Source organism: Dendrobates tinctorius, unplaced genomic scaffold, assembly GCF_039654945.1.
Source record: "Dendrobates tinctorius isolate UK_male_01 unplaced genomic scaffold, ASM3965494v1 ptg000048l, whole genome shotgun sequence".
Lineage (NCBI taxonomy): Eukaryota > Metazoa > Chordata > Amphibia > Anura > Dendrobatidae > Dendrobates > Dendrobates tinctorius.
In genome coordinates this window covers 26950884-26969427 of record NW_027361716.1, presented here as the reverse complement: position 1 = coordinate 26969427, position 18544 = coordinate 26950884, and the positions used below count along the sequence as shown (strand labels likewise).

Sequence of the window (18544 nt, the reverse complement as noted above, 5' to 3'; positions counted from 1 at the left end):
TCATTTTTTCAATAAGGATGGTGTGAGATACTTTGTCAAATGCTTTGCTGAAGTCAAGATATACTATATCTACAGAATTTCCCTGATCCACCCAGTCAGTGATTCTGTCATAGATGGAAATGTTAGTCTGATATGACTTATTAGTTACAAACCCATGCTGACTCTTGTTAATCACTTAATTCTTATCCAGGTATATACATACATGTTTAATAATTTGTTCAAAGATCTTTCCTGGTATAGAAATCAGACTCACCAGCCTATAGTTCCCTGTGTTCACCTTCTTCCCCTTTTTGAATATGTGAGCAGCATCTGCTCTTCTCCAGTCTTCTGGGACTTCTCCTGATCTCCAACAATTTTCAAAGATTATGGAGAGTGGTTCAAAAATTTCTCCTGCTATCTCCTTCAGTACTCTGGGGTGTAATTCATCTGGATCTGGAGACTTGAATTCATTTATGTTAGCTAAGTGTTTCCTCACTATTTTTCTGTTGATAGCCTGGATTATTCTGTTCCTTTAATAGGACAGTGAAGATCAGTTGATGTTACATTTCCTTTCAGAGAGAGAACAGATGTGAAATAGGAATTTAAAAGTTTGTCTTTCTCAACATCCTTTCTTACCATTTCATCATTTTCATCTTGTAAAAATCGTATAGCATTTTTGACTTTTCTTTTACTTTTGACATATCCCCCAAATCCTTTTTTATTGCTTTTGACGTCTCTCTGCAAGCCTTAATTCATTGTCAGCTTTAGCTAATCTGATGCGTCCCCTGCAGGATCTGCAGACAGCATTACATTCTTCTTAAGATATGCCTCCCTTTTTCTATTTGAAAAACATTTTTCTTCCTTTTTAGCACGTGTTTAAGTTATGTGTTTATTCATCCTGGTTTCTTCCTATTCCTATTCTTCCTATTCCTATTCTTCCCTCTTTTCGGAATTGTTATCGATTGTACTTTGAGAATCTCATTTTTCAAAATTTCCTATCCTTCCTGGACGTTTTTGTCCTTAAGGATATCCAGCTAATGGATCCCTACGATTCTCTTTCTGAATCCCTTAAAATCTGCCATTCTGAAACTTAACCTTGAAGTTTGAGTCTTCACAGGTCTTCCTCCTCTAGTTATCCAAAATTCTAAAATAGCATGGTCGCTAACTCCTAGGGTCCCAGCCACTCTTATCTCCTCAACCATTTCCTCCCTGTTTATAAGGATTAGATCCAAGGTAGCATCTTCCTCTTAACCATACCCCATAGATTCTCTATGGGGTTAAGGTCAGGTGACTTTGCTGGCCAGTCAAGCACAGTGGTACTGTTGTTTTTAAACAAGATATTTGCACTTTTGGCAGTGTGGACAGGTGCCAAGTCCTGCTGGAGAATGAAATTTCCATCTCAATAAAGCTTGTTGGCAGAGGGAAGCATGAACTGCTCTAAAATTTCCTGGTAGATGGCTGCGCTGACTTTGCTCTTGATAAAACATAGTGGACCTACACCAGCAGATGACATGGCTCCCCAAACCATCACTGGTTGTGGAAACTTCACACTACACCTCAAGCAGGCTTGGATTGTGTCTCTCCACTTTTCCTCCAGACTCTGAGACCTTGATTTCCAAGGTCTAGTGTGAAGTATCCACAATCAATGATACCATACCCAACAATACAGATGAGCTGAAGGCTGCTATCAAAACAAAATCTGACCTTGATGTAACAATATTGCAAAACGATCTGAATAAGATGACTGAATGGGCAATCACTTGTCAAATGAGATTTAATGTACCGTATATAAATGTAAAGTAATGCACCTAGGATGAAGTAATCCCATTGCTGCATATACATTAAATGGGACCAACAGCCCATTTTTCAAGTGCCTCTTTATTGTGCATCTTGAAACAGCCACACTGCTAGTTTTCAGAGAGTCCACTATTACAGCTGATGTTATTTGTGGGTTTTCTTTGCATTTCCAACAATTTTCCTGGCATTTGTCACCGGTGAGAATGTTACCTTTAGTAGCCATTCAAACCCATTTGTGTCAACTTCTGTGCTTGTTATCAGCCCAAAATCACCAGGGTATTTGACCTTTTGATCAGCGTCATTTGGATGTTTTCTGTTGTCATTAGGATATAAAAAAGAGAAACTACAGTAGTTTGACAATAAATGGCTTTACCCAATCACCAACCATTAGTGGAGGAAAAGTTTTAGTGTTATCATTCATATTCTTTGAAAAAATGCCAAGAAAACAAAAATTCTGCCGGGGTATGTAAACTTTTGAGCACTACTGTATGTGAGATACGGCCACCACCTTTCAGGGCTGACATACAGCATTCTATAATGCTGTATATCTGCCCCTAGCCTGACCTGTAAGACGAGAAAAATAACGTTTATTATACTCACCTGTAGGGCGGTCAGATCTGAAGTGTGTCGCTCTTTTTTATTTTTTTTTGTCTGGCGCCTCCCTTCTTCTTGCGATGCTGTCCTCCTTCTTGCTTAATCTGAATGACGCGTCCCTACTTCATCCACAGTCTACTCGGCATCGTGCTCTTGCGCATGCGCACTTCTCTAACATTGTTGAGGGCAGAGAAAAGTACCCCAGTGCGCATGCACCACTCTTTGACCTTTCCTGGTGCCTGCGTACTTCAGTTTTTTTTCTGTGCCCCAGACAGGGCACATAAGTATGCCTGCGCAGGCCCCCCCCGATGCCGAGGAGACTGTGTGGATGATGTAGGGACCCGTTATCCACATGAAGCAAGAAAGAGGACTGCGATCGTAAGAAAATGGGAGGCGCAGGAACTAGAACACAGATACCTCTCGGATAAGACCTCCGCACCGTTGATTAAACCAACATTTCTTTTTCTTTTACAGCTTAGGTTGGGGGCAGATATACAGCATGATATAATGATATACACTCACTGGCCACTTTATTAGGTACACCTGTCCAACTGTGTGTTAAGACTTAATTTCTAATCAGCCAATCACATGGCGGCAACTCAGTGCATTTAGGCATGTAGACATGGTCAAGACAATCTCCTGCAGTTCAAACCGAGCATCAGTATGGGGAAGAAAGGTGATTTGAGTGCCTTTGAACGTGGCATGATTGTTGGTGCCAGAAGGGCTGGTCTGAGTATTTCAGAAACTGCTGATCTACTGGGATTTTCACGCACAACCATCTCTAGGGTTTACAGAGAATGGTCCGAAAAAGAAAAAAAATCCAGTGAGCGGCAGTTCTGTGGCCGGAAATGCCTTGTTGATGCCAGAGGTCAGAGGAGAATGGGCATACTGGTTCGAGCTGATAGAAAGGCAACAGTGACTCAAATTGCCACCCGTTACAACCAAGGTAGGCAGAAGAGCATCTCTGAACGCACAGTGCGTCGAACTTTGAGGCAGATGGGCTACAGCAGCAGAAGACCACACTGGGTACCACTCCTCTCAGCTAAGAACAGGAAACTGAGGCTACAATTTGCACAAGCTCATCGAAATTGGACAGTAGAAGATTGGAAAAACGTTGCCTGGTCTGATGAGTCTCGATTTCTGCTGCGACATTCGGATGGTAGGGTCAGAATTTGGCGTAAACAACATGAAAGCATGGATCCATCCTGCCTTGTATCAACGGTTCAGGCTGGTGGTGGTGGTGTCATGGTGTGGGGAATTTTTTTCTTGGCACTCTTTGGGCCCCTTGGTACCAATTGAGCATCGTTGCAACGCCACAGCCTACCTGAGTATTGTTGCTGACCATGTCCATCCCTTTATGACCACAATGTACCCAACATCTGATGGCTACTTTCAGCAGGATAATGCGCCATGTCATAAAGCTCGAATCATCTCAGATTGGTTTCTTGAACATGACAATGAGTTCACTGTACTCAAATGGCCTCCTCAGTCACCAGATCTCAATCCAATAGAGCATCTTTGGGATGTGGTGGAACGGGAGATTCACATCAGGGATGTGCAGCCGACAAATCTGCGCCAACTGTGTGATGCCATCATGTCAATATGGTCCAAAATCTCTGAGGAATGCTTCCAGCACCTTGTTGAATCTCTGCCACGAAGAATTGAGGTAGTTCTGAAGGCAAAAGGGGGTCCAACCCCTTACTAGCATGGTGTACCTAATAAAGTGGCCAGTGAGTGTATATGAGCCCTGAAAGGTGGTGGCCGTTTCTTACATTGACCAAACCTGGTGACAGGTTCCCTTTAAGTTGCACTGCACTTGGATTTTTTTTTTTCTTGTTTTTCAGGACACTTTGTGGTAAAATGAATGGCTTTATTCAGAACTGCTCTTCTGTTAAAAACAAGGTCTCAAATGGGTATGCTGGCAAAAGAAATTGAATCCTGGAAGAAGAGGAGAAAAAATAAAATGCAAAATTGAAAACTGTCCACCTTGGGAAAGAGTTAATTTGCATTCTACATATTGATTTTATTAACCCTTATTACGTAGTGTGATTAGGTAGTCTTTTCGGTCTTGAAAACTATAAATAAAAACATAAAATATAAAATCCTTAACTGAATGTTTTCCAGAAAGGATGTTAGATAGGATCCTAAGTGATGGACAACAGAGAAATGGTCAACTGCAAGAGTATCTTTTACAGCAGCTCTCTCATTCTCTTTCTGGCTCACTTTGCAATAGACTTGACAAAACGGTTCGAGAAGAATTTAAGAAATCCATTCCTCAGTGTAAGTAAAATGTGTGCATTTATTTTTTTTTTTTTATTTTCGCTTCAGCTGTTTTTTTTTTGGTTTTTATAGAGTTTGAGAATTCATAAATGTTCTATTTCCTTATTGTCACATAATTGTGTGACAATATTGAAATGGAAATTTCATAAAAAGGTACACAAAAACCAAATCAATATTTATATATGCTCACTAATTTATATTTTCTCCGTGTCGCCTTAAAAAAAATAGAATTAGACTTACCGGTAATTCGGTTTCTAGGAACCTTCCACGACAGCCACCTTGGAGGTTGTCTCCCCGCCCTAGTAGGTGACAGGAACACAAAGAGGTTAAATAACCCTCCCCTTCCTGCTACCTCAGTGTTTTTTCTGAACATACTAGCATGAATAGTTACCGCCAGTAGAGGAAGAATCATCAGGTAAATATATCATATAGGGAGGGAAATTAGTGCTGTTGTGGAAGGTTCCTAGAAACCGAATTACCGGTAAGTCTAATTCTATTTTTTCTAATGACCTTCCACGACAGCCACCTTGGAGTCATGCCAACGTTAAATTTTTAGGGAGGGACTACGGCTTGCAAGACGCGTCTGCCGAACGTCAGATCCCTATTGAAATCCAGTCTATAGTGTCTAGTAAAGGTGTGCACAGAGGACCATGTGGCCGCTCTGCATATCTTCTCCGAAGACGTATTTCCCCTTGCTGCCCAGGACGTAGCCACTGATCGAGTGGAGTGGGCCTTTAACGACTCCGGGAGAGAGAGATGTCTTGCAGAGTATGCCAGAGAGATGGACTGCTTGATCCAGCCCGCTATCGTGTTCTTTGCCGCATTCTTCGCTTTATTTCTTCCTGAATACTGAAGGAACAGGTTCTGATCAATTCTCCAATCCTTGGTTGCTGCGAGGTAACTGAGAACTACCCTGCAAACATCCAGGGTATGAAATTTCGCTTCCTTCGGGTTAGAAGGATTTGGGCAGAATGAGGCCAACACGATATCCTGGCTTCTATGAAAGTCTGACACCACCTTGGGCATAAAGGAGGGGTCTAGGCGTAGTACTATACTATCTGAATTGAGTAGGAGATAAGGTTCCTGTACTGAAAGGGCCTGTAGCTCCCCCACCCATCTAGCTGATGTGATCGCCACAAGAAACACTGTTTTGAGTGTGAGCATTTTTAATGGAACTTCTGACAAGGGCTCAAACAGGGCCTGTGTTAGTCTATTAAGCACTAAATTAAGATCCCAGGGGGGAACCCGGCTAGGGAGCGAAGGGCGAATCCTGCCTGCTGCTATCATGAACCACTTGACCCAGCGGTGTTTGGCTAGGTCTTGGTCAAAAAAGGCACTTAGGGCAGATACCTGTACCTTTAATGTACTCGGAGTAAGCGCTAGATCTAACCCTTTCTGTAGGAAGTCTAGTATTTGGGCAATATTTGGATGGGCGGGGTCAGGGACCTTCGGGAGGCACCAGGAGGAAAATCTTTTCCATATTTTCCCGTAGATTGCATTCGTTTTCGGCTTCTACTCTTTTGAAGCGTCCGGATTACCTCATCCGATAACCCTTTGGCCTTCAGAATGTTGGCCTCAATAACCAGGCTGCTAGGGATAGCTTGGCTGGGTCCGGGTGTAGCAACAGACCTTGAAAAAGGAGGTCGGTCTTCTGGGGTAATAGCAAGGGACCTTCCTGGGCCATGTCCAACAGAGCGCTGTTCCAGCTTCGTCCTGGCCACATCGGAGCCACCAGGATCGTCTTGACTCTCTCTGCCCTGATCTTTTGTAGGTTCTTTGCCAGCATCGGGATTGGGGAAAAGCGTAGGCCAGTCTGAAGACCCATGGATGGGCAAATGCATCCGTCCCCCTGGCTCCGTACGTGGGACTGAGGGAGAAATAGGTCGCAGCCTTTGTATTTTGTGCATTCGCGAACAGGTTGACTTCTGGATCCCCCCATCTTGAGACTGGAGCCTGGAACACCTCTTGGTTCAGACACCATTCTCCTGGATAGACGTCTTTCCTGCTCAGGAAGTCTGCCTGGATGTTTTCCGTCCCCTTCAGGTGTACCACGGAAATGGATAACAGGTGCTTCTCTGGCCAGAGGAAGATCCTTGCTGCTACTTTCTTTACGCTGGCGTACCTTGTGCCCCCTTGATGCCTGAGATATGCCACCGTGGTCATGTTGTCGGAGTATATCCGGACATGATGGTTCTTGACAAGGGCTGCTGCGGCCTTCAGTGACTCTTCCATTGCCGTCAGCTCCCTTAGGTTTGAAGATCCAGCCTTTATGTTCTGGGGCCATTGTCCCTAGAAGTATCAATCTTCGACTACGGCTCCCCAGCCCCTCAGGCTGGCATCGGTGCATAGTGTTTTTAGAGGAAGCTGATCCCAGCTTACTCCTCGCCTCAGGTCTCGGTAGCTCAGCCACCACCAGAGGGCCGATTTTACATGTCCTGGAAGTAGAACCCTTTTTGACAGGTTGTTTGGATATTTTTTCATATTTGTCAGGACATACGACTGGAGGACTCGCGTGTGAGCTTGTGCCCAGGACACCGCCTGAATGCACGCTGTCAGAGATGGACAATGGCGTCCCTGAGCGTCGGCGCCCTTTGGTCTCTGAACCGGATTTTTTTCTGCCGAAGGTCTTTTTGACGATCTTCGGGAAGAAAGGACGTCCTGTTCTCTGAATCCAAGAGGATCCCCAGGAATTTTTTCCTCTGGGAAGGACAGAGGGCTGACTTCTGGAGATTTAGTATCCACCCTAGAGTTTCGAGAATCTGTAGGGTCCTTGATACGTCCTGGTTCAGCCGGTTTATTGATGGGGCGACGATAAGCAGATCGTCCAGATACGGTACAATGCATATCCCCTGAAGCGGAATGAAGATGACTGCCTCTTTCATGATTTTCGTGAACACCCTTGGTGCTGGGGATACCCCAAACGGCAGGGCGTTGAACTGAAGGTGGCTGATTCCTCGGTCGTGGGTGACTGCAAACCTCAGAAAATTCCGGTGGTCTGGAAGAATGGGTACGTGGTAATACGCATCCCTTAGGTCTATTGTCACCATCTGCCAGCCTCGTCCAATAAGAGGAATCGCTGATCTTACTGACTACATCTTGAATCGACGGTACCTGATGAAGTGGTTCAGGGGTTTTAGATGTATAATGAGCCTGTGCTTTCCTGAGGGTTTCTTTATCAAGAACAGGCGAGAATAATGTCCCCTGCCCTCCTCCTGAGGAGATACATACGAGACCACTTGTTCCCGTAGCAGTTCTTCTAACTGAAGCCACAGAACTTTTTGCAGACTTGGGGAATGCGCTGGGGTAATCCTTAGGGCATGCAGGGGGGCGGGTGCTCGAACTCCAGTTTTAGCCCAAATTGTATAGTGTGCAGGACCCACTGGTTCGAGGTCGTGGCCTGTCATTGGGCGAAAAACTGTGAGAGTCGACCCCCTACCCGGGAGTCACTGCTTTTCCGGGGGCTGCTGCTGCTGGGGCACAAGGATGTTTCTTCCTTTACCCCCTTGCGGGTAGCTCCATCGACCCGTTTTGCCCTTCCCTCTGAACGCCCTTTGAGAAGTCTGTTCCCTTGAGGGACGAAAAAAACGCCTTTTTGTTGGTTTCTGTTCCGGCAGTGACCTATTCTTGTCAAAAACCTTCTCAAGAATGTCATCGAGGACCGGCCCGAACACGTGGTGTCCCTGGAAGGGGATGGCACAAAGTTTTGTTTTGGAAGTGATGTCGCCTCCCCATGACTTCAGCCACAAGGCTCTCCTGGCCGAGTTTGAGAGGACTAGGGACCTTGCTGCCACCTGTACCATTTCTCCCGAAGCATCAGCTAAATAGCCTGTTGCCTTTTGGAGGATTGACAGGGAGTCTAAGATTTCCTCCCTTGGAGTGCCCCCCGACAGGTGGTCTTCCAACGTACGTAGCCAGAAAAACAATGATCTGGCTACGCAGGTGGATGCAATATTTGCTTTGAGCAGGTTCGTAGAGGCTTTCCAGGACTTTTTAAGATGGCTCTGTATTTTGCGATCCATCGGATCCTTCAATTGGGAGGCATCCTCAAAAGGCAAGGACGTCTTCTTAGTGACTTTAGACACTTGGACGTCTATCTTAGGGATCTCCCAAATGGAACTATCTCCTTCTAGGGGGAACCGATTTTTTAGCTCAGAGGGCACCGTAAGTGCTTTCTCGGGGGAGGACCACTCCTGCGTTATTAAATCCTGTATAACCTCATGAACCTCATGAACCGGGAAACCCTTTCTACCTCTGGGTTTCAACCCTCCAAACATCTCATCCTGGACTGAGAGCCTAACCTCCTCCTCCTCCAATCCCATGGTATTTCTTACCATGGAAACTAACTCCTCCATATCCTCTGAGGAGAAATAGTATTTTTTTGTATCATGACTGGAGGTGGACGTGGAGCCCTCATCTTCCCAAATTTCCTCCGACCCCGAGGAACGGACCTCTCCTGAGTCTGAGTCGGCTTCTATAGATGCCCTTTTCCTCTTCTTTGGGGCAGGGCCCTGGGCCGGGGTTTGGGCTGCTATGGAGGTCTGAACCTCCTGTCTAATGAGTCTTTATGCTGTCAAACAGGGAGGGTTGCTCGGTACGCAGTATATTTTGCGTACACGGCTGGCATAAAATTCTGTAATCAGAAGGAAACCTGGCACCACATATACCACACTTGTGGGGGGGTTTTAGGGGCAGAGGCTTTGTCTTCCTGCAAGAGAAGAGAAAGCTTACTCAAACCTGTGCCACCAGTTCGTCTGACAGGCAAGGGACCGGCCCTGCTACTCACTGTAGGAGGGGGAGCGCTGGGCTCCGCAGATGCTGCAGTTGAGGGCTACTCACCGTCCATTCTGCACACACACTCTGCGCTTACCTGGAGCTGCTGCACCCGTTCATTCCTGGTGCTCATCCCTGGTGCTCCTCCCTGGTCCCTGGGGAGGATATTCTCGACCCCCGCCGCCATTGTGATCGTTTCCCGGGTCTCCCCAGGAGTCGGCGCGCGTTTCCCCTTCCTAGGACGCCGGAGACCGCAAACCGGAAGTGCGCGTCACTGCCACTTCCGGTCGACTGCCCGCCCCCTCTGACGCGCGCGCCCTGGCTCCAATGTGGCGCTGGGAGGAGGGAGGAAGCCGGGGAGCTGTGCAGGACCCCGGCAGGCACCATACCACCCCGCTTTACCCCAGAGGGTGCGGGAGGGGCGGCCATGTCCCGAGTCACACCGCGGTGGAGACGGGAGCAGCGCATGGAGGAGGAGAGGCAAACCCCCCAATCTCGGCTGCCCAGCTCTGTAAGTATATAGGGGCTCCGCTCACTGGCCACGGCAGCCCCTTGTGACCTCTTCATGCCGCGATAGGGGACAGGAAAAACACTGAGGTAGCAGGAAGGGGAGGGTTATTTAACCTCTTTGTGTTCCTGTCCCCTATTAGGGCGGGAAGACAACCTCCAAGGTGGCTGTCGTGGAAGGTGACTAGAGAAAAAAGTGTTTTCATACTTGGGAAATCAATATATGGTATATACGTAGGACACCGTGAGAATCGCGGCTCTGACCGGCGGGGATAATTTTACCGCTGATCAGAAGCGGTGTTTGCCAAGCTGTCATGCATATGACAGCTCAGCAAACACTGGACTTTCTGCCCCCCCCATTCAAGTGAATGAGGTCTGGGTTCGAGTCCATGTACTGTTCTGGTACCCTAACCCCAACTTTTTGTAATTGTTCGGCCACACCTGCTGGGCCCGAGCATCCAGGTTGTCCCCCAGCAGGAATGAATCTCTCGCCTCACTCTTAATGGTGTATGTCCCTTGGATTCACACTAGTTCATTGAACAGGGACAGCTGTTCCTCAAAATGGAAGGGGGGGCGATGTTTAAAGACTTAAAGGAGTGTTGAGTAAGTGTTTAATGGTTTATAAAAAAAAAAAGGTACCATACCCTCTAAATGGAGACTTCTAATCAGACCACAGCACATCATGGATGTCAATTTTTGATGCCAACTTTTCCTGGTTCCTCTTGAGGAACCATATGATGGAGGTAAAAATCGAGGCTGTAGACACATTGAGCTATGCAGATAAGTAGATTTTTCTAATCAAGATGCTCAGTTTGTGTTTGTTCACTTAAGCCTATCAACACTGCAGGGGATGCAGACTTGTGCATTTTCCAATCAAGATGCCCTGTTGCTGTTTTTATGCCCTTTTGACTATGTATAGCAGGTGTTACAGATGATTGTGACTTTTGAATAGAATATCCGGCACTTTTGTCTCTCTTGAATCCCACTTAGCTATTTTTTGTGGCCTAAAATCAAAATTTTTTTGTTTTTATCTAGCCTTTTTTTAGGATTGATAGGCCTTGTTTGGTATTGCATTGAATTACAGTATTAGTAATATGACTTATTAGGGTCAGCCAATGGTGAGGGCATTCAATGTAGGGTGCCAACCTCTGTGGCTAGGTAGTGTAATTTATCTATGGACATATAGAGAGAGATTGAAATAGATTGAAATTTCTTATGTATTTTTGTTTTGGGGGCATAAAATAGTTTATCTGCTTAATGTGGTAGAAATTTTATATTGCTCATCTTAATAAACACTTGTTTTATCTTATTAAATCCACTATGAGATTTTCTGAGTTACATTTTAGAGGATACCTTTTCTTCTAATCTATGTTTAAAGAACTTTGCAGCGTTAGTTTTCAGGGGTACTAGAGATTAGGTAGCTTCCCAATATGCATGGGATAGGCTTCTGTGGGAGAAGTTAGCTATGCAGCTTCACTGGCTGAATTCCGTGTCTGAATGCGGCTTTGTAGGTAGATTGCATATTGAATAAAGAAGTCTTCTCTGAAGTCACAGACAAGCAGTGGAGTGGTTAAGGCATCAAGGAGCAGCATGATCAACACATGCCGCCTGTATCATATCCAGGGCCAAACTGGAACCAAAAAGCAGCCCTAGCACAAAAAAAATTCAGCAGCCCATATACAATGCATGTCTTCACCCAAATCGTAGAACAATGACAGGTTGTGCCAAGTTTTGCTTTACGTATTACACCAATCAACTTGAAACATGAAGTGTCTATAGCTTGAATACACAACAGTTTGATACAGACAGCCAGCAGACTATACTAAACACACTGCAGACTATACTGAAAAATACAGCACTGATGAGACAAAATGTTTTATATCCACATTAAAGGGATTGTTCACTAGAAGACCACCCCTCTTACATGCTCCTAGTTTGCGCAATAAAATTAAAAAATCCATTCTTACAAGCTGGACTGGTGACTCCTCCGCGCAGAGCGCTTTGTCCCCCAGTAATGTCATGACATTGTTTATGTGGCATAAGCGCGGCAGAGTAATAGAGGAAATTGATGATCTGCAGCCTTCATAGTACAGTTTGTTAATAACGGGCTGCTCTTGTGCCATAAACAATGTCATGACATCTGCGTTGGTCCTGAAGTAAGTACACTTGTATTTTAGTTGACACATTGGGGGCACAATCACTTTAAAGCTAAACGTTCACATCCCAAAATGCTAGTAATCCTACAGATATGGGGTTAATTTGAATTTTATTCATTCCAGAGTCTCCAGTTTTCAGTTATAGAGAAGCAGCTTATGCGCCTTAAGTCACCACTCAATACATAGCCCAAGGAACTGACTGACAACTAGCTCAGCAGTGCATCAGTACAGAGCCGGCTATCAGTCAGTGATGGTGCAAGGTCACAGTTGCTGCTCACTATGTACTGAGCCGAGTGTCAGTCAGTGATGGTGCACGGTTACAGGCGCCATTCACTATGTACAGAGCCGGCTATCAGTTAGTGATGGTGCACGGTTACAGCCGTCGCTCACTATGTACTGAGCCAGCTATCAGTCAGTGATGGTGCACGGTTACAGCTGCCGCTCATTATGTACTGTGCCGGCTATCAGTCAGTGCTGGTGCATGGTTACAGCCGCCGCTCACCATGTACTGAGCGGTGACTGAAGGTGCATCTCTATAACTGAAAATGGGAGAATGAAAGTTAATTTCCTCCAGGAGGCAGGACACCTTTACAATGCTATTAACCTGTAGATTCCCTTATCTGCAGGTTAATAGCATTTTTGACATGATAAATTCCCGTTAAAGGTGTAACCTCTTCTGAATGCTTATGTTTCCCCCAGTATAATAATAAATATCACCTATTGTCACCTCCAATGCTGCGCTGTTTCAGTGGTTTTGGTACTGGATCTCCCGGGTATCATGTGATATTGTTACATATGTCATGTAATCCCTGCAGACAATCCGCGCTGGCTGTGCTCTCCTCTACAGCGGACAAATCAGACATCCAGAGGAAGTGAGAGCTGCCCTTTCACGTCCTCCAGACGTCAATTATGTTCGTAGGAGATTAAAGCAAAGCCAGCACTGATTGTCTGCAGGAATCACATGAAATAATGTTACATGATACTTCGGAGATCCAGGGCCAACACTAGTGGAATGGAGCCAGCACTCGAGGTGACTATAGGTGATACTATTGTACTGGGGTAAATATAGAAATTTAGAAGGGGTTGACTGAAAAGTCGACAACCCCTTTAAGGCCAGGCAGCAGCTACTATGGCCCTGATTCATCAAGACCCAATACTGGTGCTGTTCATTCAGGGTTTGGTGAGATGTGCCAGAGTGAGAGGTGCTGGATTCTTCAAGCTTCTTATTGAATCCTGCTGCATCTTAACACTTTTTGACTTATCAAAGTGTTTTCAGCCAGATTTCTGGCTGAAAACACTTTGATGAATTGGGGCTTATGTGTCTCTATACCCAAACATCGCCATATAGTGCACCACTATATTACATACAATTTACAATACTGCATAATACACTGCTCAAAAAAATAAAAGGAACACTAAACTACCACATCTTAGATATCGCTGAATGAAATATTCTTGTTGCAAATTTTTATACATTGCATGGTGGAATGTGTTCAGAACAATAAAGCACAACAATTATCAATGTAAATCAAAATGAATATCCCATGGAGGTCTGGATTTGGAATGATACTCAAAATCAAAGTGGAAAATCAAATTACAGGCTGATCGAACTTCAGTGGAAATGCCTCATGACAAGGAAAAGATGCTCAGTATTGTGTATGGACTCCACGGGCCTGTATGACCTTCCCTTCTGTTCATCGCAAGGACATGCTTCTGATGAGGCGGCAGATGATCTCCTGAGGGACCACCTCTCAGACCTGAAGCATCCGCCAACTCCTGGACAGTCTGTGGTGCAACGTGACGTTGGTGGATGGAGCGAGACATGTCCCAGATGTGCTCAGTCGGATTCAGGTCTGGGGAACTGGTGGGCCAGTCCATAGCTTCAATGCCTTCATCTTGCAGGAACTGCTGACACACTCCAGCCTCATGAGGTCTGGCATTTCCTGCATTAGAAGGAACCCAGGGCCAACCGCACCAGCATATGGTCTCACAAGGGGTCTGAGAATCTCATCTCGGCACCTAATGGCAGTCAGGCTACCTCTGGCGAGCACATGGAGGGCTGTGCGGCCATCCAAAAGAGATGCCACCCCACACCATTACTGACCCACTGCCAAACTGGTCATGCCGAAGGATGTTGCAGGCAGCAGATTGCTCTCCAAGGCATCTCCAAACTCTGTCACGTCTGTCACATGTGCTTAGTGTGAACCTGCTTTCATCTGAAGAGCACAGGGCGCCATTGGCTATTTTACCATTCCTGGTGTTCTCTGGCAAATGCCATGTGTCCTGCATGGTGTTGGGCTATGCGCACAAACCCCATCTGTGGATGTTAGTTTCTAACCGTTTGTGCAGACACATGTACATTTGTGGCCTGCTGGAGGTCATTTTGCAGGGCTCTGGCAGTGCGCCTCCTGTTCCTTTTTGCACAAAGGCGGAAGTAGCGGTCCTGCTTATGGGTTGATGCCCTCCTACGGCCCCCTCCACGTCTCCTGGTAGCGCCTCCAGCCTCTGGACACTATGCTGACAGACCCAGCAAACCTTCTTGCCACAGCTCGCATTGATGTGCCATCCTGGATTAGCTGCACTACCTGAGCCTCTTGTGTGGGTTCTAGAGTCCTTCTCATGCTACCACGAATGTGAAAGCACAACCAACATTCAAAAGTGACCAAAACATCAGCCAGAAAGCATTGGTACTGAGATGTGGTCTGTGGTCCCCACCTGCAGAACCACTCCTTTATTGAGGGTGTCTTGATAATTGCCAATAATTTCCATCTGTTGTCTATTCCATTTGCACAACAGCATGTGAAATTGATTGTCAATCAATGTTGCTTCCTAAGTGGACAGTTTGATTTCACAGAAGTTTGATTTACTTGGAGTTATATTCTGTTATTTAAGTGCTCCCTTTATTTTTTGAGCAGTGTATATAAATATTGAAACTTACACACAAGTACACAGCACACACTCTGGGCAACACAGGCCCATTACATACACCTGATATAGTCACATGGACACACACAAATATACACAGCACACACTGGACAACAGAGGATCATTACATGCACCTGATATACATACACAGGCCCCCACATCATACATGTACACAGCACGCATGCTGGACAACACAGGCCCATTACATACACATCATATTGTCGCACAGACATTCATACATGTACTTAGTACACGTGCTGTACAACAGAATGCTCAGCAGTTGCACATCATATACAAGTATGACACACACACACTACAGATACCACACACACCCAAGTATTACACACACATTACAGATACCGTGCACACAAGTATTACACACTACAGATGCCACACACACTACAGATACTGCACATAAAAGTATTACACACACACACACACTACAGATACTGCACACACAAGTATTACACACTCACACTCCACAGATACCATACACACACAAGTATTGCACACACTACAGATACCACACACATACACACTACAGATACCACACACACTTTTTACACACACACTACAGATAGCACACACACGTATTACATACACACTACAGATCCTGCGCACAGAAGTATTACACACACACGCTACTGATACCGCACACAAGTATTGCACAAACACACACACGCTACAGATACCGCAAACACAAGTATTACATACTCTCACACACTACAGATACCACACAAACAAGAATTACACACACACTACAGATGCCACACACACAAGTTACAAGTATTACATACTCACACACACTACAGATACCACACACAAGTATTACACACACACTACAGATGTCACACACAAGTTACAAGTATTACATACTCACACACACTACAGATACCACACACACAAGTATTACATACTCTCACACACTACAGATACCACACAAACAAGAATTACACACACACTACAGATGCCACACACACAAGTTACAAGTATTACATACTCACACACACTACAGATACCACACACAAGTATTACACACACACTACAGATGTCACACACAAGTTACAAGTATTACATACTCACACACACTACAGATACCACACACACAAGTATTACATACTCTCACACACTACAGATACCACACAAACAAGAATTACACACACACTACAGATGCCACACACAAGTTACAAGTATTACATACTCACACACACTACAGATACCACACACAAGTATTACACACACACTACAGATGTCACACACAAGTTACAAGTATTACATACTCACACACACTACAGATACCACACACACAAGTATTACATACTCTCACACACTACAGATACCACACAAACAAGAATTACACACACACTACAGATGCCACACACAAGTTACAAGTATTACATACTCGCACACACTACAGATACCACGCACAAATGTATTACACACACACTACAGATACCACACACAAGTTACAAGTATTACATACTCACACACACTACAGATACCACGCACACAAGTATTACACACACACTACAGATACCACACACAAGTTACAAGTATTACATACTCACACACTACATATACCACACACACAAGTATTACACATACACTACAGATACCACACACGTTACAAGTATTACACACTCACACTACAGCTACCACACACACACAACAGATACCTCATACACACCTCACAAACACTCCTCTGTGGTGCAGGGGAGGCCAGCTCTTCAGCTTCCCCTGCTCAGAGATGCACTCTCCCGGCACATCCCCCGCTGGGTCTTTCCTTCTCTGCCAGTGAAGCAGATAAGAGTAGGGGAAGCTGTCACTGTGCTGACTGGAGCTGCTTCCCTCTCTCTCCCTGGGAGCACACACACAGGCAGGTATGCTGACCTTTTTATCTTAAGTCTTAGGTTTTAAAGGGCCGGCGGCCTATTTTGTAGTTTAGAGCCGCCGGCCCACTGGGCATCTGCCCTCCTTGGCATGCTGCCAATCCGAGTCTGATCATAGCTATAGTTTAGGTGGTGTCCTATGTGCCTTCAGTCTGATCAGTAGTGGTATTTGCTGTACTTCTCATAGCCAACCTGTGCATCGTTTCTGCTCAGTCCTTATGTAATACAGGTTAAGAATGCAGGAGTGTCTAAGTGTTTACAGCCGTGGACCTTAAGAATGTGTGCACACGCTGTGGATCCGCAGCGGATATGGCCCTGCGGAACCGCAGCAGAATCAGCTGCGTTGTACATGTCAATTCTTTCTGCGGATTCCGCTGCGGTTTGCCATCTGCTCCATTGTAGAGATGATGAACCGCAGGGCAAAACCGCTGGCTAATCCGCAGATAAACCGCAGGTCTTCTGACCTGCGGATTAACCTGCGGATTTTACTAAATCCACGCGGACAAATCCGCAGAGCATTCCGCAGCGTGTGCACACACCCTTAGGCTCTTCCTGATAGAAGCCCCAGAGTCGTATACTAAGTTTTTCCCAATTTTATTTGCTGTTTTATCCCCCATATTACACTGCTAATAGTGGGGTAACTTCTTGATGTCTCAAGAGTGTCATCATCAATTAGCAACAGCAACTTCAAGCTGCGCCGTAGTCCTCAAATTTATTTTCCCCAAGTTTTTTTAAAGTCTAAGTTGGCCTAAATTTTTTTTGATTCATCATATAAAAAATGTTAAAAAATTCTTAAGTGCAAGTTGTTACCTTTTCAAAGAATGGGTCTCTAAAATGTCATGTTGGGATGAAGTTGGGTTTTTTTTTTTCAACTCCCAGAGGTAGCCGTGCACTGTAGATACATGATGATCATATTTTGCTCAAATAGGGATAACTCTTAACAAGCCTTTTTTTTTTTTTGTTCAGGTTTGCTTCATATTAAAGGGATATTTCCATCTCCAAAGTCCTATCTCAATGAGTAGTAAGTGTACTAATAATATTAGTAAACACCTCCAATTAGAAATGAAGTATAGTTCTTCTGATACATTATGTTGATTACCCCATGTAAAGCATTGCAGTTACTTGTGTATGTTTGATTAGGGCCACTCATGTAGTGACAGTTGTTAGTGGTCACAAGCATGTACAGTCATATGTTAAAGTTTGGGCACCCCTATTAATGTTAACCTTTTTTCTTTATAACAATTTTGGTTTTTGCAACAGCTATTTCAGTTTCATATATCTATTAACTGATGGACTCAGTTATATTTCTGGATTCAAATGAGGTTTATTGTACTAACAGAAAATGTGCAATCTGCATTTTATCAAAATTTGACCGGTGCAAAAGTATGGGCACCTCAACATAAAAGTGACATTAATATTTTGTAGATCCTCCTTTTGCAAAAATAACAGCCTCTAGTCGCTTCCTGTAGCTATTAATGAGTTCCTGGATCCTGGATGAAGGTATTTGTGACCATTCCTGTTTACAAAACAATTCCAGTTCAGTTAAGTTTGATGGTCGCCGAGCATGGACAGCCCGCTTCAAATCATCCCACAGATGTTCAATGATATTTAGGTCTGGGGACTGGGAAGGCCATTCCAGTACATTGT

At 44.9% G+C, this 18544-nt stretch overlaps 1 protein-coding gene across 3 annotated transcripts in view; it reads left to right on the top strand.

The window, feature by feature from the left end:
• EDC4 (enhancer of mRNA decapping 4) overlaps positions 1-18544 on the top strand; it is a 634971-nt gene that overhangs the window by 468686 nt on the left and 147741 nt on the right. For all 3 annotated transcript variants that reach the window (XM_073576355.1, XM_073576356.1, XM_073576357.1), the window contains one exon: positions 4495-4650. In XM_073576355.1, coding sequence (XP_073432456.1) covers positions 4495-4650 — 156 coding nt within the window. The remainder of the gene's footprint in view (positions 1-4494; positions 4651-18544) is intronic.